General features: G+C 44.4%; 1 protein-coding gene and 1 long non-coding RNA gene across 3 annotated transcripts in view; one reads left to right on the top strand and one right to left on the bottom strand.

Moving 5' to 3' along the window:
- LOC140194907 (uncharacterized) overlaps nucleotides 1-19,065 on the top strand; it is a 61,287-nt gene extending 42,222 nt beyond the window's left edge. Inside the window, exon 3 of one of the 2 annotated variants that reach the window (XR_011885326.1) lies at nucleotides 15,365-19,065. This is a non-coding gene — a long non-coding RNA (uncharacterized lncRNA). Of the gene's footprint in view, nucleotides 1-8,311; nucleotides 8,645-15,364 lie in introns of those variants that run through there. The other variant, XR_011885325.1, reaches the window with a different exon arrangement.
- otulina (OTU deubiquitinase with linear linkage specificity a) lies at nucleotides 1,004-20,922 on the bottom strand. The gene is made up of 3 exons (XM_072252230.1): nucleotides 20,767-20,922; nucleotides 6,380-6,501; nucleotides 1,004-1,547 (listed from the first exon to the last, which is right to left on the bottom strand). Exons 1-3 carry the CDS (start codon nucleotides 20,872-20,874, stop codon nucleotides 1,106-1,108), a joined length of 672 nt encoding a protein of 223 aa, XP_072108331.1. The 5' UTR covers nucleotides 20,875-20,922; the 3' UTR covers nucleotides 1,004-1,105.
- Between the last annotated feature and the right edge of the window lie 4,329 nt (nucleotides 20,923-25,251).

The following is a 25,251-nucleotide window of genomic DNA, read 5'->3' as shown; positions in this document are numbered from 1 at the left end:
TTATGGTGGCGGTGGTAGAGGCAGAGACATTAGGCGTATGAATGTGAGGAAAAAAATTGAAGGATATAAACGTTGTGTGGGCAGAAGAGATTAGTTTAGTTGGCCTTTCGATTACCAGTTTAACACTGTGGGCTGAAGGGCCTGTTCCTGTTCTGTAATCTATATTTGTAGGTCACTGGAGGGAGGTTACAAAGGATAAGTCAAGACAAAGAAATTCAAGACTCAAAATAGTTTAATTTTCAGCACACGGTGGAGGGAAATGAAATAATTGTTACTCCAGATCTGATGCAGCACCAGGAAAAAAAAAGCAATAAAACAAAGAACACAGTAATAAAAACAAACATAAGACAGCTTATGTACATAGACTGATTGTACGTCCATAAAGTGACAGGAGTGTCTGTACATAAGGTGACTGGCAGGAAATGATAAAGTAGTGGTGGTTAGGGGTGTGGAGGGCTGGGTTAGTGGTTGAAGGTTTTGATCAGCTTTGCTGTTTGGTGAAAGTAACTTTTTGAGTCTGGTGGTCCTAGCGGGGACAAACAGTACATGAGCAGGGTGGGTATCGCTTGCCATTTATACACATTTTTTAAAAATTAAGATCCAGCATGGAATTGGCCATTCCGGTCCTTCGAGCCACATCGCCCAGCAAGCCCCCGCTTTAACCCTAGCCTGATCACGGGACCGTTTACAGTGGCAATTAACCTACCAACCCACATGTCTTTGGACTGTGGGAGGAAACTGGAGTACCCGTAGGAAACCCATGTGGTCACAGGGAGAACATACAAACTTCTTACAGGCAGCAGCAGGAACTGAACCCGGGTCATTGGTAAAGTATTGTGCTACTGTGTCGCTATTTTTCAATGCCTTTCAGTGTGTGTAAGTGTATATGTATATGAGTGTGTATTATACATACATATATATACTCACATGGCAGGTAGGCAGGGGCTGGTGATGACTATGCACAAAGACTTTTTTCTTGTATAAAACACAACATAACCAAATATTATTTGAAACTACTGTTTATTAAATTTAAATATCTGAGCAAATATTGAATATTCTCAACTATTCCTACTTTACAAAAATCCCCAGCAGGGAATAGACTCATTTATTGACAGATATGGCTGTCACTGAAAATATGCGCTATATCCACCGGTATTTGATAGTCTTTCAGCAAGAGCTCGCAGTCTCGAAAAAGCTGCTGAACCATTTCTGCTTCATTAATTCCTGATGATTTTCTGCAGCATGTCTGGTGAACTAAACCAGTCCAGTTTGTTCCAGGATCATGTTGTCCCGTTCCACTGGCAGTAGGGTAGCAGTTTTTGCTCACAGCCTCATTGGAATGATCCCTATCCGGCTGCTCTGGTCCAGTGTCCAATCCCATGTCCTCAATGCACTCGGTCACATCACTGACATTCGTTTCCCTGGTGGGTAAACTCAGGTTTCTGAAAATAACTTCTTCCTGTTGGGTAGCAACATCAAGGAGTTGATTTACTTTGGACAGGAGATTAGGATCATTTTTATTGAGGTGACACCATGACAGCAGTGCACTGCGGAAATTGAAAACATAGATTTATTCATTAGTATTTCTGATGCAAAACTCATGAACCACAAATGCTAATATAAAGAACTGTAAATTAAATTAGTAATCAAATGGCTAACTAGTCTCTTCTGTCTACACAATGCCCAGTCCTTCCATTTTTCTCACATTCATGTGTCAATCCGAAAGGTCTCTTACAAGTCTCTCGTGTTTCTGCCTCTACCACCACCCTAGGCAGTGCATTCCAGGCACTCATCCCTCACATATCCTTTGAATTTATCCCCTCTCACCCTAAATGCATGCCCTCTGGTTTTAGTCATCTCAACCCTGGGAAACAGGTACTGACTGTCTCCTTTACCTGTGCCTCTCGTAATCTTGTAAACCTTCAGATCTCCCCTCAGCCTCCACCGCTGCAGAGAAAACAACACAAGTTTATCCAAACTCTCGTAATAATACATGCCCTCTAATCCAGTCAACATCCTGGTAAACTTCTTCTGCACCCTCTCCAAAGCCACCAAAACTGTATCCTCCGTGAGGACCACAACCTTGTCATGGTTTGGAGGCTCGTGTGCCTCACTGACCCAGAGAGCTATGTTGGCTGGAGTCAGGGCTTTATGCTTTGGCTCTTGGTAGGGTCACCCATGCCAAACAGGTCAAAGGGTAGAGGCCAGACTAAGAGTGGTCCACTGATCCTTCAGGCTCAGAGATGCAGCTCAGACATAATAACCCTGACTAGTCCAAAAAAATTGTTACGGAAACAGCAGTTAAGAACCTTTTATATTTGTGCAACAGTGTGGACAAACAGATGGAGGAACTTCATTGTTGCCCTAAACACCAGTGGTATAATGGGCAGTAATGTAACAGAACTGTACGCAATCCTCTAGTTTTATTGAGCTGTAACTTTTAACGTACTCCAAGACTAATCTCACCCTTCCCTGAGACACATAACTCTCCATTCCATCATCGTTGTGTCGATCTAAAAGTTTCTAAGCTGTCCCTAATGGATACATGTACCTCCACCACCATCCCTGGAAGGGCATTCCAGGCACCTACCACTCTGTGTAAAGAACTTGCCCTCTGGCATTGCCCTATAGTGACCAGGGATGGGAGCTCAACGTTCAGGGATATTCAATATTCAGGAGGGATAGACATGAAGGAAGGGGAGGTGGGGTGGCGTTGCTGGTTAAAGAAGAGATTAACGCAATAGAAAGGAAGGACATAAGCCGGGAAGATGTGGAATCGATATGGGTAGAGCTGCGTAACACTAAGGGGCAGAAGACGCTGGTGGAAGTTGTGTACAGGCCACCTAACAGTAGTAGTGAGGTCAGAGATGGTATTAAACAGGAAATTAGAAATGTGTGCAATAAAGGAACAGCAGTTATAATGGGTGACTTCAATCTACATGTAGATTGGGTGAACCAAATTGGTAAAGGTGCTGAGGAAGAGGATTTCTTGGAATGTATGCGGGATGGTTTTTTGAACCAACATGTCGAGGAACCAACGAGAGAGCAGGCTATTCTGGACTGGGTTTTGAGCAATGAGGAAGGGTTAATTAGCAATCTTGTCGTGAGAGGCCCCTTGGGTAAGAGTGACCATAATATGGTGGAATTCTTCATTAAGATGGAGAGTGACATAGTTAATTCAGAAACAAAGGTTCTGAACTTAAAGAGGGGTAACTTTGAAGGTATGAGACGTGAATTAGCTAAGATAGACTGGCAAATGACACTTAAAGGATTGACGGTGGATATGCAATGGCAAGCATTTAAAGGTTGCATGGATGAACTACAACAATTGTTCATCCCAGTTTGGCAAAAGAATAAATCAAGGAAGGTAGTGCACCCGTGGCTGACAAGAGAAATTAGGGATAGTATCAATTCCAAAGAAGAAGCATACAAATTAGCCAGAGAAAGTGGATCACCTGAGGACTGGGAGAAATTCAGAGTTCAGCAGAGGAGGGCAAAGGGCTTAATTAGGAAGAGGAAAAAAGATTATGAGAGAAAACTGGCAGGAAACATAAAAACGGACTGTAAAAGCTTTTATAGATATGTAAAAAGGAAAAGACTGGTAAAGACAAATGTAGGTCCCCTGCAGACAGAAACAGGTGAATTGATTATGGGGAGCAAGGACATGGCAGACCAATTGAATAATTACTTTGGTTCTGTCTTCACTAAGGAGGACATAAATAATCTTCCAGAAATAGTAGGGGACAGAGGGTCCAGTGAGATGGAGGAACTGAGCGAAATACACGTTAGTAGGGAAGTGGTGTTAGGTAAATTGAAGGGATTGAAGGCAGATAAATCCCCAGGGCCAGATGGTCTGCATCCCAGGGTGCTTAAGGAAGTAGCCCAAGAAATAGTGGATGCATTAGTGATAATTTTTCAAAACTCGTTAGATTCTGGACTAGTTCCTGAGGATTGGAGGGTGGCTAATGTAACTCTACTTTTTAAAAAAGGAGGGAGAGAGAAACCGGGGAATTATAGACCAGTTAGCCTAACGTCGGTGGTGGGGAAACTGCTGGAGTCAGTTATCAAGGATGTGATAACAGCACATTTGGAAAGCGGTGAAATGATCGGACAAAGTCAGCATGGATTTGTGAAAGGAAAATCATGTCTGACGAATCTCATAGAATTTTTTGAGGATGTAACTAGTAGAGTGGATAGGGGAGAACCAGTGGATGTGGTATATTTGGATTTTCAGAAGGCTTTTGACAAGATCCCACACAGGAGATTAGTGTGCAAACTTAAAGCACACGGTATTGGGGGTAAGGTATTGGTGTGGGTGGAGAGTTGGTTAGCAGACAGGAAGCAAAGAGTGGGAATAAACGGGACCTTTTCAGAATGGCAGGCGGTGACTAGTGGGGTACCGCAAGGCTCAGTGCTGGGACCTCAGTTGTTTACAATATATATTAATGACTTGGATGAGGGAATTAAATGCAGCATCTCCAAGTTTGCGGATGACACGAAGCTGGGTGGCAGTGTTAGCTGTGAGGAGGATGCTAAGAGGATGCAGGGTGACTTGGATAGGTTGGGTGAGTGGGCAAATTCATGGCAGATGCAATTTAATGTGGATAAATGTGAAGTTATCCACTTTGGTGGCAAAAATAGGAAAACAGATTATTATCTGAATGGTGGCCGATTAGGAAAAGGGGAGGTGCAACGAGACCTGGGTGTCATTATACACCAGTCATTGAAAGTGGGCATGCAGGTACAGCAGGCGGTGAAAAAGGCGAATGGTATGCTGGCATTTATAGCGAGAGGATTCGAGTACAGGAGCAGGGAGGTACTACTGCAGTTGTACAAGGCCTTGGTGAGACCACACCTGGAGTATTGTGTGCAGTTTTGGTCCCCTAATCTGAGGAAAGACATCCTTGCCATAGAGGGAGTACAAAGAAGGTTCACCAGATTGATTCCTGGGATGGCAGGACTTTCATATGAAGAAAGACTGGATGAACTGGGCTTGTACTCGTTGGAATTTAGAAGATTGAGGGGGGATCTGATTGAAACGTATAAGATCCTAAAGGGATTGGACAGGCTAGATGCAGGAAGATTGTTCCCGATGTTGGGGAAGTCCAGAACGAGGGGCCACAGTTTGAGGATAGAGGGGAAGCCTTTTAGGACCGAGATTAGGAAAAACTTCTTCACACAGAGAGTGGTGAATCTGTGGAATTCTCTGCCACAGGAAACAGTTGAGGCCAGTTCATTGGCTATATTTAAGAGGGAGTTAGATATGGCCCTTGTGGCTACGGGGGTCAGGGGGTATGGAGGGAAGGCTGGGGCGGGGTTCTGAGTTGGATGATCAGCCATGATCATAATAAATGGCGGTGCAGGCTCGAAGGGCCGAATGGCCTACTCCTGCACCTATTTTCTATGTATGTTTCTATGTATGTATACTTTCCTCCAATCACCTTAAAATTATGCCTCCTGGTATTAGCCATTTCTTCCCCGAGAAAGGAAATCCACTCTATCCATGCCTCATCAGTATAGGTGTCTCTCAGCCTCTATCTATGCAGCTTTTCCTCAAGGCACAAACGGATATATCCCTGGATAACATGAAGTGATTGAATTGGTAGTATAAATATATTCAAAAAAGAAATCCTGATCGGCACAAGTATGGGAATAAAGAATACATTGAAGAGTACAATAAGGATTGAGTGAGGAAATGTTGATGTGAGGAGCTCTATAAACCCTGGTTCGACCACACTTGGAGTGTTCATTTCTGGTTGCCTCATTAAGGGAAGCTTTAGACAGGGTGCAGAAGAGATTTATCAGGATGCAGGCTGGATTTAGAGAGCTAGGGCTTCTCTTTGGAGTGAAGAAGGGTGACTTGATAAGAGGTGCACAAGATAAGAGGCATAGATCAAGTGGACAGCCAGAGACTTTTATCTCCTAGCTAATACGAGGGGGCATAATTTTGGAGGAAAGTAAGATGGAGAGGATGTCAAAGGTAAGTTTTTCTTTTTACACCAAGGGTGATGAGTGCAATGAATGCCCTGCTGGGGGTGGTGGTAGAGGCAGATACATTAGGGGCATTTAGGAAACTCTTAGATAGGCACATGGATGATAGAAAAACCGGAGGGCTATGTTGAAGGGAAGGGTTAGATTGATCTTAGAGTTGGTTAAAATGTCAGCACAACATTGTGGGCTACCGGGACTGCACTGTGGTGTTTGTTCTATGTAAAACAGGAAGAAAGAAAACTCATGTTCAGCAAGAAAGTTCTGCGAAATGGTCATTGTCTGTGCACTTGGTAAAGATACACTGTCCTGTGAGTAAGTGGACTACAGAATCACAAAGCAAAGCCATAGCAGTCTGGAAACTGCGTTGTATACCCCTCGATGCACTCACCTCAGAAACCCTCGCATCTGTCCAGGAATCAACATCTTCTTCACACCTTCCTGGTAGCCTTTATTGAAACCGTGCTGTAACGTGGATTCTCTGCCAGCATTGAGCCCGTCCCGATAGCCTTCCTAGAAATAAACAGTTAAAAGTAATCACTGAATCAAAGCTGGCTATCTGCATTTGATGGCGTGGCAATGCACATTCAACTTACAAATGCTCTGCCTAACAATCATATTTTTAAAAAGTGAATTCCAGCTCGGAGAAGGAAGACATAATTACTGTATTGTTGGATTAATAATGTGAGAGGACTGGATAAGGAATCAGAAAACTCAGGGCAGCAAGGTAGCGTAACACTACAGCAGTGCCACTGGCCCAGGTTCAGATTCCCTCCGCAGTCACGTTCTCCCCATGACCGCATGGGCTTCTTCCAGCTGCTCTGGGTTCCTCCCACGTTCCGAAGAGGAATGGGATAGGGTTAGTAAGTTGTGGGCATGCTGTGTTGGCTCCAGTGTTTTACATTCCAAAAGATGCAAGGTTAGTGTTATGAGTTGTTGGCTCCCACAATCCAGACATATGGCTTTAAAAGCACAGAAGGGACAAGCGGGGCAGCCACTGTTGGGAATAGGCTGGTGGTGAAAGCAGGAATGTCAGGTTTTGGCTCAAAGGAGGCTTCAACTTGAAAGAGGCTTTGGCTCCGTGTACGCTACTGTTAAGGTTCCCGTTTCTCCCCCCTCTCACTGTACCTAGTGTAGTACATGGCTGTTGTGTATTCTTCCTGTTGGATGTTGGAGTCCTGGGAGACCAAGAGTCTCCCAGGGAACTACATCTGTGTGAAGTGCATCCGGCTGCAGCTCCTTGAAGATCATGTTAGGGATCTGGAGCAGCAGCTGGATGAGAGAGAGACAGAAAGACAGAGAGAATAATTGATCACAGTTACAGGGAAGTAGTCACCCCAAGGTTGTAGGAGACGAGTAACAGGGTGACTATCAGGAGAAATGGAAATGTGAATAGGCAGTTAGCACAGAGCAACCCTGTGGCCATTTCCCTCAATAATAAGTACACCATTTTGGATACTGCAGTGAGGGATGAGCTCCCAGGGGCATGCCATGGAGACCGGGTTACTGGCTCTGAGCATGGGTCTGTGGTGCAGAAGGGAGAGAGGCAGAAGAGGGGAGTGGTAGTGATAGGGGACTGATTAGTTAGGGGAGCAGGGAGGATACGCTGAGGATGTGAATGGGACACCTGAATGGTATCTTGTCTCCAAGGTGCCAGGGTCAGGGGCGTCTCAGATCGCATCCACAGCATTTTGGAGAGGGAGGGAAAGCAGCGTTATATCTTGGTACATATCGGTACCGATGGCTTAGGAAGGAAAAGCAATGAGGTCCTGGAAAGAGAATTTATAGAGCTAGGTAGAAAGCTGAGAAGGACCTCCAGGGTAGTAATTTCTGCGATTGCTGCCTGTGCACGGCACCAGTGAGGGTAGAAACAAGATTAAATTAAACAAGGCAAATTAATGCATGGCTGAGAAGCTATCACAGAGGACAGGGCTTCAAGTTCTTGGATCATCGGGATCTCCTCCGAGGGAAGTCTGACCTGTTCAAAAGTGATGGGTTGCACCTGAACCAAGGGGGACCAATACTTACGTGGGCAGGTATGTTAGAGCTTTTGGAAGGGCTTAAATCAATTTGGCAGGGGGTTGGGAAATGGAGTGAACAGACTCAGGATAGCTTCATCAGTGGAAAAAGCCTGCTTACATTTACCCTATCTTTACCCATCTATTTTGTATATTTCTGTTATAACACACTGTACGGTTTCACTGCTAATGTAATGGCTTCTCTGCAATGTTCCACTGCTGAGGTAATGGTTTCTGTGTAGCAGCAATGTTTGGGTTATGACTAGAGTAAGACGTTGTTTTTTCTTGTGTGTCTGGGAGCCAAGAATTCATGGCCTTCTTCCGGGGAGAGATGAGGAGAGAAGATGCGAATGGAGAGAGTTGGTAGACCGCCGGATGAAGTGGACTTGAAGTGAGGGTCCGAAGGTCAGCGATGATCGGAGGAGGTCGATGGTGGACGAATGCCCTTATCAGTGAGCTCCAACGTTGCACATTAGATTGTTTCATGAGAATGGGCCCCTTTTCTTTTTGTTTTCTTTACTAACCATACAGTCAAATTAAGAATTATAAGCTCAATTGTTTAATTGCATGTTGTGTACTATTTGTTATTTTGGGGTACTGATTTGTAACAGGAAACACATCACGCAGCATCCACCCAAATGAGATTTCTTAAGTTTGGCCCGGCCGGGGGGGGGGGGGGGGGCTATCATCCCCTATATTAAGCCGCTAGCCAAAGCGAGAGTTATACTGTCAAATCTCCTTTCATTTTCCTACACTCCAGGGAATAAAGTTCTAACCTATTCAACCTTTCCCTAGAACTTAGTTCCTCAAGTCGTAACAACTGCAGTTTGTTCGTTATGTACCATGTCATATGACATAGGTGATCACGGTCTTTCTATCATGATTGTTCTTGGCAAACTTTTCTACAGAAGTAGTTTGCCATTGCCTTCTGGGAGTGTCTTTAGAAGACAGGTGTCCCCAGCCATTATCAATACTCTTCAGATTGTCTGTCTGGCATTAATGGTCGCACCACCAGGACTTGTGATATGTACTAGATGCTCAACGACCATCCACCACCTGCTCCCGTGGCTTCATGTGACCCTGATCAGAGGGGCTAAGCAGGTGCTGCACCTCACCCAAGGGGGACCTGCACGCTAGCAGATGGAAGGAGCACCTTACACCTCCTCTGGTAGACTTACTTCCACCCTGCCATCCAGAATTTTATACACCTCTATCGAATCACCCTTCATTCTCCTACACTTCAGAGAATAAAGTCCTAACCTATTCAACCTTTCCCTAGAACTTAGTTCCTCAAGTCTCGACATCATAAATTTTCTCCGTACTCTTTCAATCTTATCAATGTTAACATATGCTGTGAAATTTGATCTCTTGCAGCAGTGCAAGACAGAAAGGTTACCAGAAGTTATAATTAAAATAAGTTATGAAAAAGACGAAAGAGTGAGGTAATGTTCATGGACCATTACCTGTTTCTCCGAAATAGGGTGTGCACCTTCAGGTTCCTGTACCACCTCTGTGATGGTAGCAATAAGAGGGCATGTCCTGGGTGGTGAAGGTAATTTATGATGGATCTGACCATTGGGGGCCTCACCTTACCATCAAGGACATCTTTAAAAGGATTCCAAGGCCCATGATGGAGCTGGCCGAGACTACACCTCTCGGCAGCCTTTATCAATTCTCTGCATTGAATCCTCCTTACGTTGTTCCAGACAGGAGGGCCCAGGATTCTTCAGTCAGTGAGCACCGGCAATAGCCCTCTGAACTTAATGAGTTACTTGAAAGTGAGAATTTCCATAAAGCACTGGATTCCTTTTTCAAAGAGCCAAACCGGTTCTGCCGACACAAAGAGCTGTCTGCAACTGATTCCTCACATCTGTTGCACAATAGTGGTAGAGCTTGTCAGCATATCGTTTGGTCGTGGCAGCTCCAAGAACAGGGTTTGAATCCCGCTGCTGTCTGTAAGGAGTTTGTACGTTTCCTCTGTCTGTGCGAGTTTCCTCCGGGTGCTCTGGTTTCCTCCCACATTCCAAAGACGTACAGCTTAAAGCTAGTGAGCTGTGGGCGTGCTATATTTGGAGATATTTGTGGTCTGTGCAGCACAATCCTCGATAATTTAACACAAATGACACCTTTCACTTGGTGTTTCAATATCATGTGACAAATAATAAAACTACTTTATCTTTTTGTTATTAAATAATTTCTGGTTTAAGATGGCAGTGGTGAAGCCCAGCGACAGCAAACAAAACAAAGAATGCAACTAAACAACAGGAATTCTGCAGATGCTGGAAATTCAAGCAACACACATCAAAGTTGCTGGTGAACGCAGCAGGCCAGGCAGCATCTCTAGGAAGAGGTACAGTCGACTGTACCTCTTCCTAGAGATGCTGCCTGGCCTGCTGCGTTCACCAGCAACTTTGAAAGAATGCAACTACTTTATTAATACCACTTTTTCTGGTAAACGATCACCGCAAACAAATGGAGAAGCAAGCGAGGCAAGGCAGAGTCGAGGCCTATCTACCAATGCCGAGAGTAAGGAAAAACACTGAGGCTTGATCACTGGCCGATCTGGAAAGGTCAGGTACCGGCTGAAACGTGGTGGCAGAGCGTATCGAAGTGACAGGGCTCAGGTTCTAGAGCAAGGAAGGAACCGACATTTGGACGATTTAGATGCTGGGCGACATTAAAAAGCAAGGTGTCAGGAGCAGGAGCAAGGGTCAGGCCAGTCCTGCTTGCTGCTACTCGACACCTACTCAGCTCTGCGATGAACTGAGGCTGTGGCCTGCCTCAGGCTTCGTGTCTGTGAACTCACTTTCTCCCTGAATGCTACTTAATTACCTTTATTGTTTCGACGATTTGTTCCCCCCCCCACCCCGCACACTGTGTTTGCGAACTTTTTTAAAAATGGGTTCTTTTGGGTTCCTTTATTTTGTAGCTGCCGTAAGGAGACGAATTTCAAGGTTATATAATGTATAAATATTTTGACAATAAATGTACTTTGATCATTTAAAAAGTTCGAAGACAAGATGGAAACTTATTTCTTTTTAACTGACAAAACAGTAAATGAAAATTATGCAGAAAACATGTTGCTTTCTACGTGTGTACAGACCAATCCCATTTCTCTGTAAGGTGCAGCTGTCAGCATGTGACAATAGTGGAAAATAAGCTAGAACAATCAAATGTGATTGATGTCTGGAGTGGAATACAGAAGCTTAGCTTTGCAGGCAGCTGACTCGTGATGCATTGTTCGCCAGTTAATTGGAACAGCTTGAGTGCTTTAATCTTTAGGAGGTAAAGGAGTTGAAATCAGATGGCAAAAATAAACAAATGAAGTTATGCATGTGGGAAATGAAGATTTTGCCAACCTTGTGCAGCTCGAGAGAATTTACTCTGCAGGCAATGTCGAATTCCAAAGAAGCAAAGGACGTGAAGCACCAAAGAACTGCTAGTTCATTTAAAGCAGAATGGCTTAATGAGACAGTAGAAACTGCTACGCCAAAAGCTATCAACAAACTGGACTTGGGTAATTTATTATGCTTAGAATAGCTTCAGATTTGCTTTCCACTTAAAAATTAGTGCACACGTTGTCACTGGACAAAAAATTGCATGGCACAAGATTTTTGCGCACACTGGTCATGACAAATTAGAGGGAACGTTGTCTATAGGCTGTTACACAGTAGTAAATTTATAAGCCATCTCCAACGTTCAATAATGCAGCTAATGGCCTTGGTATAACAACATCAACAAATCTCCAGCTGATTGGAACATTTTCATTGGTTGGTAGATTGTAAAGGTGGCCCTCCAATTCCCATGAATAAACTACCAGGGACAAAATCCAATGCCTATTTAAAAGAAACAGTTAAAGTCTGTTGTTATATCCTCGAGCACAAACAGCTGGGGTCATGCATGGACATTTCTCTCAATAAGAACAGGGTAACAGCGCTCAACGTCAGTAAGACTAAGGGTAATTGCAGAACAAGTTTGCCAGGTAAGTTGTAGAAATAGTGCACAGGTTTATCATATCACCCCATGAATTTGAATATTCAAGAACCTGTTCACATACTGTTGCTGGGGGATGGATTTGCAGTTTTGCAGTTTACAATCATTTTTAAACCACAAAGTTATAGGAGCAGAGTTAAGCCATTCGGCCCATCATCATTTCATCATGGCTGATCCATTTTCCCTCTCAACTGTAATCTCCTGCCTTCTTCCCATATCCCTTCGTGCCCTGAATGGTCAAAGATCTATCAACCTCTGCCTTAAATATACCTAATGACCAGGCCTCATAGCCATGTGCAGCAACGAATTCCACAGATTCACTCTCTAGCTAAAGAAATTCCTCATCTTCATTCTAAATGGACATCCCTCTCTTCTGAGAATATGCCCTCTAGTCTTGGACTCCCCCACTTGCCCTGTTATCAGAGAACACATACAGAAATAATGTACCCTCACCATGAGAGAGGGGCAGAGGCTACAGGGCTGCTGCCCACACCTTCACCCAGTCCCATCAGCTGCATTACTTAGCCTCTCAGACCTTTAATAAAAGTAGCACCATTGCATCAACTACAGTGGTGCTAGAAAGTTTTAAAACCCTGTAGAATTTTCTCTATTTCTGCATAAATATGACCTAAAATGTGATCAGATCTTCAAGCAAGTCCTAAAATGAGATAGAGAACCCGAACCCAATTAAATAAACTCGAAAACATTATTTATTGAGGGAAGTGATTCAATATTACATGTATTTGTTGGAAAACATATGTGAACCTTTGCTTTCAGTAACTGGTGTGACCCCCCTTGTCCACAGAACATTGTCCCAGCACTGTGGAACATCTAGGTGGTCTTTTGCAAACTTGAGACATGCAGCAATTTTTTTTGGAGAGCAGTGGTTTCCTCCATGGTGTCCTTCCATGAACACCATTCTTGCTCAGTGGACATAAGAAAAGAGACTTTAGCAAGTTCAAGAGATTTCTGCAGGTCTTGCTGTTACCCTTGGGTTCTTTTGCACCTCACATTGCACATTGTGCTCTTGGTGTGATCTTGGCAGGACGCCCACTCCAAGGGAGAGTCGCAACAGACCCAAATTTCCTCCATTTGCAGACATTTTTTTTTACTGTGGACTGATGAACACTCGGGTCTTCAGAAATGCTTTTGTAGCCTTTTCCAGCTTCGTGCATCTCTACAACTCTTCAAAGGTCATCTGAAAGTTGTTTTGATTGAGGCACGGTGCACAGAAACAGATCTTTCTCCAGAAGAACAGGCTCTGTCAGTAACTTGACTTCATATCTTTTTTTAAATATCGGGCAGGGTACCTCTACAACCGACACCTCCAATCTCATCTCATTGATTAGAACACTGGACTCCAAATAGCTTTTGTAGAAGGCATTACCCCAGAGGTTCACATACTTTCCAATAAACGCATGCAATATTGGATCATTTTTCTCAATAAATTAAGTAGTAAAATTTTTTTGTGTTATTTATTTAATTGGGTTCTCTTTATTTAGTTTTAGGACTTGTGTGAAGACCTGATCACATTTTAGGTCACATTTATGCAGAAATAGAGAAAATTCTACAGGGTTCACAAACTTTCTAGCACTATGTACCTACCATGCTGACAAGAATTCTTTCAAATACTTACTGCAGGGCATCTTTTGTGCAAGTTTACCAAGAGACCCATTTACTTATTTCAATGTGGCTACAGATGAAGCAGTTATCGTAAAGCTTTAAAGCGCCAGTGATTGGAAGGTGACAGTTTGATTCCCAGCCGCTGTCCATAAGGAGTTTGTATGCCTCTTTCCCACCCCGTGACTGGATGCATTTCCTCTGGGTGCTTTAGTTTAGGATTAGTAAATTGTGGGCTTGGCGACACTTGTGGGCGGCTCCCAGCACATCCTTGGACAATGTTGGTCGTTGACACAAATGACGCATTCACTATACGCTTTGATGTACATGTGACAAATAAAGCCAAACCTTTAATCTTTAGGCTAACCTTTAATGTTTCTTTTCCCATTTTTAAAAAACTTTGTATTTCAATTTCTGTCAATAAAACTGTACTACTCCAGAAACTATGTGGACGCTCTGATATCTGAAACAATTTTTCAAAATTCAGTGAACTTTATTATCAAAGTAGATATACGTCACCATATACAACCCTGAGATTCATTCCCTTGTGGACATACTCAACTAATCTATAAATAACCATAATAGAAGGACTGCCCAGAATGCCAAAAACAAACTGTGAAAATACAAAAAGAAATAATAATAAACAAGTAAGCAATATGTATCGAGAACACGAGATGAAGAGTCCTTGAAAGTGAGGCTACAGGTTGTGGGATCATTTTAGTGATGGGGGCAAAGAAAGTTACCCCTACAGTTCAAGAGCTTGATGGTTGAGGGTTAATAACTGTTCCTGAACCCAATGATACGAGTCGAGGCTCTGCACCTTCTTCCTGGTGGCAGCAACTAGACGACAGCATGACCTGAGTGATGGTGGGGATACCCAATGATGGATGCTACTTTCCTGCGACAGCATTTCTTGTAGATGTGCTCAATGGTTGGGAGGGCTTTACCCGTGAGGTACTGGACTGTCTCCAGTACTTTCTGTAGGATTTTCCATACCAGACTGCGATGCAGCCATATTCCACTACACATTTAGAGAATGTGATAACAGCAACAGTATACCCAATTCAGGTTGCTGTTCATTGATTTCAGCTCAACACTCAATACTATCATCCCCTCAGTACTATTCAACAGGTTTCAACACCTGGGCCTCTGTACCTCCCTCTGCAACTGGATCCTTGACTTTATCGGGAGACATTTAGTGCAGATCAAAAATAACGTCTCCTCCTCGCTAATGATCAACACCGACACACCTCAAGGATACATGCGTAGCCCACTGATCTTCTCTATCTACACTCGGGACTGCGGGTGTGCAAAGCTCAAATGCCATCCATTAATTCGCCAATGGCAAAACTATTATTGGCAGAATCTCAAATGGTGATAGAGGCACAAAGGAGAGAGCAGATCAACTAGTTGAGCGGCGTCACAACTGCAACCTTGCACTCAGTGTCAGTAAGACCAAGGAACTGATTGCGGACTTCAGGAAGGGGAAGTCGGGAGGCGGGGGGAGCACACACACACACACACACACACACATTCTCATCGAGGGATCTGCAGTGGAAGGGGGGGGGCAGTTTCAAGTTCCTGGGTGTCAACATCTCTGATGATCTATTCTGGACCCAACACATTGATACAATCATGAAGGAGGCCCGCCAATGGCGTGAGATTAATTAGATTTGGCATGTCAACAAAGACTAAAGCAAATTTCTACCTTATGTACTGACTGGTTGCATCACTATTTGGTACAGGGGTCCAATCCACGGGATCGAGAAAAGCTACGGAGGGTTGCAGACTCAACTACCCCCATCGTGGGCACAAAGCTCCTCACCATTAAGGGCATCTTCAAAAGATGGTACCGCAGGAAGGAGGCATCATTCAGGACCCTCACCATCCAGAACATACCCTCTTCTCATCAAGGAATGCCGGAGCCTGAGTATGCACTCATCATTCTAAGAGCAGCTTTTTCCTCCTCCGCCAGATTTCTGAGTGGTCCATGAATACTACCCCAATGTTTTCCTCTTTTTGCACTATTTTTATATATTTCTTATTGTAAATTATTGTAATTTTTGTCTTGCATTGACCTGCTGCCACAAAACAACAAATTTACTTTGAACTTTGATATGGCAGTGCTAATAAAATAGATTCTCATTGTACATTTCTGAAAGGGATCAAGATGCAAGCAATTTTGCAAATTTTAGAAGTATAATTTCAAATAAACGTGTTATCATATTTTAATTTGATTGCACTTAGAGATCAAAATGTAAACAAACTTTAGTTTACCAATGTAAGTTTAATAACCAAAGTTCTTTGTTTTTGTCAAACTAAGAACACCCTGAATGTGAACCAAAATTGGATGCATTCATGGCAGGAACATCCCTGGAACATAGAAAATGGCGAGGAAAAATATTTAATGTTTGCTAAAATAGTACCTACTATAAACAAGTATGAAATAGGTAATTTCCTCAGGAGCAAGGGATAGGGGATGCTGTATAGCACAAGATATCGAAGCAGAATTAGACCATTTGGCCCATCAAGTCTGCTTCGCCATTCAATCATGGCTGAGCTATTTTTCTCCTCCTCAGACCCACTCACCGGCCTTCTCTCCGTAACCATTCATGCCATGTCCAATCAAAAACTATCAGTCCCTGCCTTAAATAAACCTAATGATCTGGCTTCCACAGCTGCCTGTGATAACAAATGCCACAAGTTCACCATCCTCTGGATAAAGAAATTTCTCTGCAGCTCTGTTTTAAATGGACACCCCTCTTTCCTGACGATGTGCCCTCTTGTCCTAGACTTTCCCGACAATGGGAAATATTCTTTCTACATCTACTGACTAGGCCTTTCAACATTCAAAAGATTTCAATGAGATCCCTCCTCATCCTTCTTAAATCCAGTGAGTACAGGCTCAGAGCCATCAAACAATCCTGATATGATAACCCTTTCTTTACCGGAATCATCCTTGTGAACCACCTCTCAATCCTCTCCAATGCCAGCACATATTTTCTTAGATGAGCCCGAAACTACGTACAATACTAAAGATGAGGCCTCACCAGTGCCTTATAAAGCCTCAGCATCACATCCCTGCTCTTGTATTCTAGACCTCTTGAAATGAATGCTAACATTGCACTTGTCTTCCTCACCACCGACTCAACCAGCAAGTTAACCTTCAGGGTGTTCTGCAAAAGGACTCCCAAGTTCCTTTGGATTTTCTCCCTATTTAGAAAACAGTCCGCACATTTATTTCTACCAAAGTGCATTCTCCAACATTGTATTTCATTTGCCACTTTCTTGTCCATTCTCCTAATCTTTCTGCCTCCTACTAATCAGCCAATGCTCTAACCATGCCAGTAACTTCCCTGTAATACCATGGGTTCTTAGTAAGCAGTCTCATGTGTGGCACCTTGTCAAAGGTCTTCTGAAAGTTCAAATATACAACATCCACTGCATCTCCTTTATCCTAGTTATAATCTCCTCAAAGTTCATCAGGCAAGATTTTCCCTTAAGGAAACCATGCTGACTTTGTCCTATGTTGTCCTGTGTCACCAAGTACTCCATAACCCCTCCACCTATCTTCATATCGTCTGCAAAATTTTCAAAAAAGATATCAATCCATCATCCAAATCATTGGTATATAACGAAACAGAATTGTTCCCAATACAGACTCCTGTGGAATACCACTAGTCACCGGCGGTAAGGCAGAAAGAGCTCCCTTTATTTCCACTCTTTGCCTCCTGCCAATCAGCCATTGTTTTATCCATGCTAGAATCTTTCCTGTAATAGGATGGGCTTGTGGCTTGTTAAACAGCCTTGTGTAATACCTTGTCAAAGGCCTTCTGAAGATCCAAGTACACAACATCAACTGATTTTCCATTGTCTATCCTGCTTGTTATTTCACCAAAGAATTTCAAAAGATTTGTCAGACAAGATTTTCCTTTGAGGAAACCACGTTGACTGTGGCCTATTTTATCATGTACCTCCAAGTACCATGAGACCTCATCCTTAATAATCGACTCTAACGTCTTCCCAACCACTGAGGTCAGACCAACTGGCCTAAAGTTTCCTTTCTTCTGCTTCTCTCCCTTCTTGAAGAGTGGAGTGACTTTTGCAATTTTCCAGTCTTCCAGAAACATTCCAGTGATTCTTGTGTAACATGCTGTAAGGTTTCACTGCTAAGGCTAATGTAATGGCTTCTATGTAATGTTCCACTGCTAAGGAAATGATTTCTCTGTAGCAGCAATGTTTGGGTTATGACTAGAGATAACAGGGCTTTGGAATGCAGGCGGGAGGAGAAGATGGCAGCGCACCGTACGTGCGCAGCTCTCCGGTGAAAAATGATGTCGTATCTGTTAAATAGAGGCCGTGGACAATTTCTGATTTGATGGAGATAGACGTGAAAGCACAGAGGAACATCTGGAGAAATTTCTGAAATGCCCATCCGCTGCTGTCGTTACTGTGAGGTCGGGAATCTTTTGGAAGGTAGGCCTCAAAATCCCCGGCCTTGTCTGCTTTTGGCGACCGAGAAAGAGGTCGAATCGCTCGGACAGAGATGGCGCTCAGTACTCGGTGTCGGAGAGCTGATCAGAGCTCGAAGTTTTCGGATGACTCAGAGTCGGATTGTGGTCGGCATGGCAGGGAAAGTTTTTCTTCCCTCTCCCGCCTGCGTGAGATGTGGGACATTTGAGAAACTTTGAACTTTACTGTGCTCACGGACTTCTTCATCAAGTTATGGTATTGTTGCACTGTTGTAACTATATGGATAATTATGTGGTTTTGTCAGTTTTTTCAGTCTTGGTCTGTCCTGTGTTTTTGTGATATCACACCGGAGGAAATATTGTATCATTTCTTAATGCATGCATTACTAAATGACAATAAAAGGGGACTACATGTCTTCATAATCTATCCAATGGGAGAAATGTTGTTCTTTCTTGTGTGTCCGGGAGTCGGATTTTTTGGGGTCTTTCGTCGGGGAGCGATGGAGAGAGAGAGGACGCGAATGGAGGGAGTCAGAAGACCACCGGATGGAGTGGACTGAGGAGCAAGGGTCCGAGGGATGCCTACGTTTGGAGATTGATGGGAACAAATAAACGAACAGTGAGTTCCAACGATGCGCAATAGACGGTTTCATGAGAATGGGCCCTTTTTTGTTTCTTTACTAACCATATAGTCAAATTAAGAATTATAAAGATCAATCGTTTAATCGCATATTGTGTACTGTTTGATATTGTGGATTTGTAACCGGGCAACACATCATGCAACATCCACACAGACGAGATTTCTCAGCTTGGCGGGGCCAGAAGTGTCTTCCCCTAGACGAACACGTGCTGGCCAAGGCTGAAGGTTACACTTGAAAGATCATTACTAATGCTTCCACCCACCTCTTTCAGAACCCTGGGGTGTACATCATCTGGTCCAGGTGACTTATCTACCTTCAGACCTTTCAGTTTCCCAAGAAACTTCACTCTAGTTTTGGTAACTCCACACACCTGGAGCATGTTGCAATTTGTGCTGCGGGCCTGGCCTCGTGCGAAACAACCTCCCAAAGGATCCATTTACTCATTAGAGAGTCGTCACAATCAGGTCCTCTTCTGAAGAATAAGGCCACTCGGCTCATCCATCCTGCTCAGTCATTCAATTACGTTTGATGTATTATCCCTTTCAATCCCATGCTCCTGCCTTCGCCCTATAATTTTTCACACCTTTACTAACAGCTGTGCCTCTGCCTCTTTAGAAATCTGCAAAGATTTGGCATAACATCTGAATATTTTGAGAAACTTCTATAAATGTGCGGTGGGGAGTTTATTGCCTGGTTACATCATGGATACCCGCAGATACCCTTGAATGGAAAAATCCTGAAAATATAATGGACATGGCCCAGTCCATCATGGGTAAAGCTCAGCACACCATTGAACGCATCTACATCGCTGTCGCAGGAAGACAGCGTCCATCATCACGGACTCCCAACACCCAGGTCCCATCATGAAGGTGGTACAGGAGCCTCAGAACCCACACCACCAGGTTCAGGAACAGTTATTACCTCTCAATCATCAGGCTCCTGAACCAGAGGGGAAAACTTCAATCAACCTCACCTGCCCCATCACTGTAATGTTCCCACAATGTATAGACTCACTTACAAGGACTCTCCATCTCATTGGGTTATCTATTCAGTATTATTCTATCCTCTTTTGTATTTACACAGTTTGTTGTCTTTTGCATATTGGTTGTTTGTCCGTCCTACTGGGTGTGGTCTCTCACTGATTTGATTATGTTTTTTGGATTTACTGTGTATGCCTGCAACAAAACAAATCGCAGGGTTGTATATGGTGACGTATATTGTACTTTGATAATAAATTTACTTTGAAATTTTAATTAAGAACCTATCAACTGCTTTAAATATATCCACAGATTTACCACCCCCGGCTAAAGAAAATCCTCCACATCATTGTTTTAACTGGATGTCCTTCCAATCTGAGACTGTACCTTCTGGTCCTAGATGCCTCCACTATTGGGAACATTCTATCCACATCCACTCTATCTAGACCTTCCAATGTGTGACATTTCCCTGCTGCATCAGAAACTATGTGGATGCTCTGATATCTGACAAGCAGGTTTGTCACTATCAGAGAAATAACTATCCTGTTAGAATTCTTTGAGGTGGTAACTAAAGGTGCCAGGTGCAAGCAATTCTGTAAACTTTAGTGATACAAATTTAAATATACATGTTCCTGTATTTTTAGTTGGTTGCACTTAGAGACCAAAAAGTAAACAAACTTTATACATTTTACTGATCAAAATTAGAAGGTTTTGACAAACTCTCATCACCAAACCAAGAGCATCATGACTATTTCAACAAGCCACATTCAAACTGGTGGCAACCCCATAAATAAAACAGCGGCAGAAGAAGTTATTTAACGTTTGATAAACATCATACTCAAGTTCCAACTGTGAACAGGTATTACATGTATAATTTCATCACAAGAGGGGGACAGAAGGTGCAGACTTACTGCCCACGCCAGCACCCGTTCCCATCCCTGGACCAGTACAAGTGCGACAGAGGGCGCAGGGCCGCTCGCCCACCCGCCCCCGTCCCTCGGCCAGTAGAAGAGGGACAGAGGGTCCCCGTCCCCCGTGGCCCAGGCCCCACCCGTACCTTGAGTCTGTTCCCCATGCAGACGTTCCACTCGTTCCGCGGCAGCCGCAGCTCATCCACCTCCTCATCGAACACATCGTCGCCCGGGTCCAACTTCAGCCGCCACATTGTCGCCCGGAGGCGGGGAAACGGGGAGGAGCGGACGGCCGAGCGGCCACGTGACCCGATCTTACGTCAGCGGCCGTTTCCTGGTTACGCGAGTCACATGCCACACATCTCTATTCATTCATGATATTTATGCAAAGCAGGTAGCAGTGTAAAATGGTGCATTCAAGGTCGTTCCATTCGGAGGTGTGAATTTTTTTTAAACAACAAACGAATATAACCCCATTGCCATTCATGTGGCCCACTTACATTAGCACAAGAGGTTTTGCAGATGCTGGAAATCTTGAGTAACACACACACAAAATGCTGGAGGAACTCAGCAAGTCAGGCAGCATCTATGATGAAAAATAAACAGTCGACGTTTCAAGCTGAAACAATGATCCTGATGAAGGGTCTCAGACGAAAATATCAGCTGTTTACTCCCTCCACAGATGCTGCTGAGCTCCTCTGGCATTTTGTCTGGTTTAGCCCTTTCATTGTTTGAGTGGCTTGCCTACCCAACTCTGTCATTCAGCAGAAGGAATCGAGACCGTACCTGCAGGTTTTCTCTGTTTCTATCCAAAGTCCCCAGCCATCCAGGCCATGCTCTCTTCTTGCTGCTACCATCAGGCAGAAGGTACAGGAGCCTTAGATCCCCCACCACCAGGTTCAGGAATAGATATTATCCTTCAAGCATCAGGCTCCTGAACCAGTGTGGATAACTTCACTCAACTCAACTCTGAACTGATTCCACAACTTATGACTCGTGGTGTTCCGCAGGGGTCGGTGTTGGGACCGCTTCCTTTTATGCTGGATATAAATGATTTAGGTGATGGAATAGATGGCTTTGTTGCCAAGTTTGCAGTTGATACGAAGATTAGTAGAGGGGCAGGTAATGTTGAAGAAACAGGTAGGACGCAGGAGGACTTTGACCGGTTAGGAGAATGGGCAAAAACGTGGCAAATGAAATGATGGTGGTGGTGGCATCCATTAGTCTCGCGAGACCATGGATCTGCGCCTGGAAAGTCTTGCTTCAGTCTGTGTTGGAGCAGCGTCTGTTGTGGCTGTAGAGGCCCACACGGGAGTGACAGTCTCGGCTGCAGCGACCGCACTTGAAGGCACTGTCCTCCAGTGTTGTCTTGGTGCTGTTTTTCCGATGAGTGCGCTTTTCTTCAGCAGCAAGCCTCAGCTTCTCTTCTCTTTTTTTTAGACTTCTGCGTAGTTCCAGCCTCCAGCAAGAGCGATCGCTTGCAATGTCCTCCCACCTCTCAACGTTCATGTTCAGTGACTTCATGTCTCTCTTGCAGACATCCTTGAAATGAAGATGAGGCCGCCCTTGTGTGCTCTCTTGCCGGAGGCCAGTTCCCCGTACAGCAGGTCTTTCGGGATCCTCCCGTCTGACATGCGGTGTACGTGGCCCAGCCAGCGGAGACGGCGTTGTTGGAGCGGGGTGAAGAGGCTCGGTATCTGGGCGTGGGCCAGGACCTCATTGTTAGTGACTCGGTCAGTCCACGTGATGTCCAGGATGCGTCTCAGGCTGCGAAGGTGGAAGGCGTTGAGACGCCGCTCTTGTCTGGAGTAGAGGCTCCAGGTCTCGCTGCTGTAAGGCAGTGTGCTGAGGACACAGGCCCTGTAGACTGCAACTTCAGTGTGTGTCATCAGCTTTCTGTTCTCCCAGACTCTCTTTGTCAGCCTGGCGAATGTTGAGGCTGCTCGTCTGATCGGTCTGTTAATCTCAGGGTCTAGGGAGAGGCTGTCCGTGATGGTGGAGCCAAGGTATGTAAACTCATGAACTACCTCCAGCTCGTAGTTGTTGATGGTAATAACGGGGATGCTCAACGCCTTGGCCCAACACGTTGGTTTTCTTCAGGCTGATGGTCAAGCTGAAGTCCTGGCAGGCTCTTGAGAAGCTGTCCATGAGGCGTTGCAGTTTCTCTTCAGAGTGTGTTGCTAATGCCGCATCGTCTGCAAACAACATGTCCCTGATGACTACTTCACGAACCTTGGTTTTTGCCCTCAGCCGGGACAGACTGAACAGCCTCCCGTCCGATCTGGTGTGGAGGTAGACACCATCAGTAGATGTTCCAAAGGTGTGCTTCAGCATGACTGCGAAGAAGATGCCAAACAGGGTGGGGGCAAGCACACAGCCCTGCTTCACACCGCTGCGGATGTTGAAGGCCTCCGAAGAAGAGCCGTTGAACTGAACAACGCCCTTCATGTCTGTGTGGAATGACTGAACTATCCAAGTGAAATACAATGTTGGAAAATGCATGGTCATGCACTTTGGTAGTACAAATAAATGTGCGAACTATTTTCTAAATGGGGAGAAAATCCAGGAATCTGAGATGCAGAGGGGCTCGGGAATCCTAGTGCAGTCACCCTGAAGGTTAACTTGAAGTTCAAGTCAGCGGTGAGGAAGGCAAATGCCATATTAGCATTCATTTCAAGAAGTCTAGAATATAAGAGCAGGGATGTGATGCTGAGGCTTTATAAGGCACTGATGAGGTCTCACCTTGAGTATTGTGAACAGCTTTGGGCTCCTTAACTAAAAAAAAGATGTGCTGGCATTGGAGAGGGTCTGGAGGAGGTTCACAAGGATGATTCCAGGATTGAAAGGGTTATCGTATGAGGAACGTTTGATGGCTCTGAGTCTGTACTCGCTAGAATTCAGAAGGATGAGGGGGGATCTCATTGAAACCTTTCAAATGTTGAAAGGCCTAGACAGCGTAGATGTGGAACGTACGTTTCCCATGGTAGGAGAGTCTAGGACAAGAGGGCACAGCCTCAGGATAGAGGGACACCCTTTCAAAACAGAGATGCGGAGAAATTTCTTTAGCCAAAGGGTGGTGAACTTGTGGAATTTGTTGCCACAAGCAGCCATAGAGGCCGGGTTGCTGGGTGTACTTAAGGCTGAGAATGATAGGTTCTTGATTAGACATGGCATCAAAGGTTGTGGGGAGAAGGCTGGGAACTGGGGTTGAGGAGGAGGGAGAAAAGAAAGGATCAGCCAAGATTGATAGGCTAGATGGCCTAATTCTGCTCTTATGTCTTATGGTCTTATGGACTCACTTTCAAGAGCTGCACAACTCATGTTCTCTGTAATTTTTTTGCTTATTTTGTCTTCTTTTGCATACTGGTTGTCTGTCAGTCTGTACAGTTTTTCATAAATTCAATTGTATTTCTTTATTTTCCTGTAAATGCCTGCAAGAAAATGGACCTCAAGGCAGTATATGGCAACATACCTATATGCATATTTTGATAATAAATTTACTTTAACTTTGACTCTGGCCTGTTGCGTTCACCAGCAATTTTTATGTGTGTTGCTCTCTGCAGGCTCTGTTTCCTTAACACTCTCCGCTCCTTCACCTACCTCTGTATCATCGGCAAATTTAGCCACAAATCCATTAATCCCATAGTCCAAATCATTGACATACATCGTAAAAAGCAGCAGTCCCAACACTGACCCCTGTGGAACTCCAGAACAGCCAGCCAGAATAGGATCCCTTTATTCCCTCCCTCTGTTTTCTGTCGATCAGCCAATGTTCCACCCACACTAGTAACTCCTCTGTAATTCCATGGGCTCTTATCTTGCTAAGCAGCCTCATGTGTGGCACCTTGTCAAAGGCCTCTGAAAATCAAATACACCACATCTACTACATCTCCTTTGTCTACCCTGCTTGTAATTTCCTCAAAAAATTGCAGTAGATTAGTTAGGCAGGATTTTCCTTTCAGGAAACCATGCTGGCTTTTGCCTATCTTGTCATGTGCCTCCAGGTACTCCATAATCTCATCCCTAACAATCGATTCCACCCTCAGACCATTAAGCTTCCTGAGCACCTTCTCAATCATAATTTTCACTGCACAAACTTCACTTCCCTGACACTCCTGAATGTCTGGTATACTGCAGATGTCTTCCGCTGTGAAGACTGATGCAAGATATGCATTCAATTCCTCTGCCATCTCTGCGTCTCTCATTACAATATCTCCAGCGTCATTTTGGTTCCCGTCCCCCTGCCAAGTTAGTTTAAATCCTCCCTAGCAGCTCTATTAAACCTGCCTACCTAGATATTGGACTCCTTTGGGTTCAGGTGTAACCTGTCCTTTTTGTACAGGTCATACCTCCCCCAGAAGATGCCCCAATGATCCAGGAACCTGAAGCCCTGCCCCCTACACCTGTCTCTCAGCCACACATCAATATACCTGATCATGCTATTCTTGCGCTCATTAGCATGTGGCACAGGCAACAATCCCAAGATTATTACCCTGGAGGTCCTGCTTTTTAGCTTCCTACCCAACTGCCTGAATTCTTTCTTCAGGACCTCCTGCCTTTTTCTACCAATGTCATTGGTACCAACGTATACCAAGACTTCTGGCTGTTCAACCTCTCCCCGTCAAAATACT

Source organism: Mobula birostris, chromosome 1 (genome assembly GCF_030028105.1).
Source record: "Mobula birostris isolate sMobBir1 chromosome 1, sMobBir1.hap1, whole genome shotgun sequence".
NCBI classification, from domain to species: domain Eukaryota; kingdom Metazoa; phylum Chordata; class Chondrichthyes; order Myliobatiformes; family Myliobatidae; genus Mobula; species Mobula birostris.
This window is presented reverse-complemented; position numbering and strand designations above follow the sequence as displayed.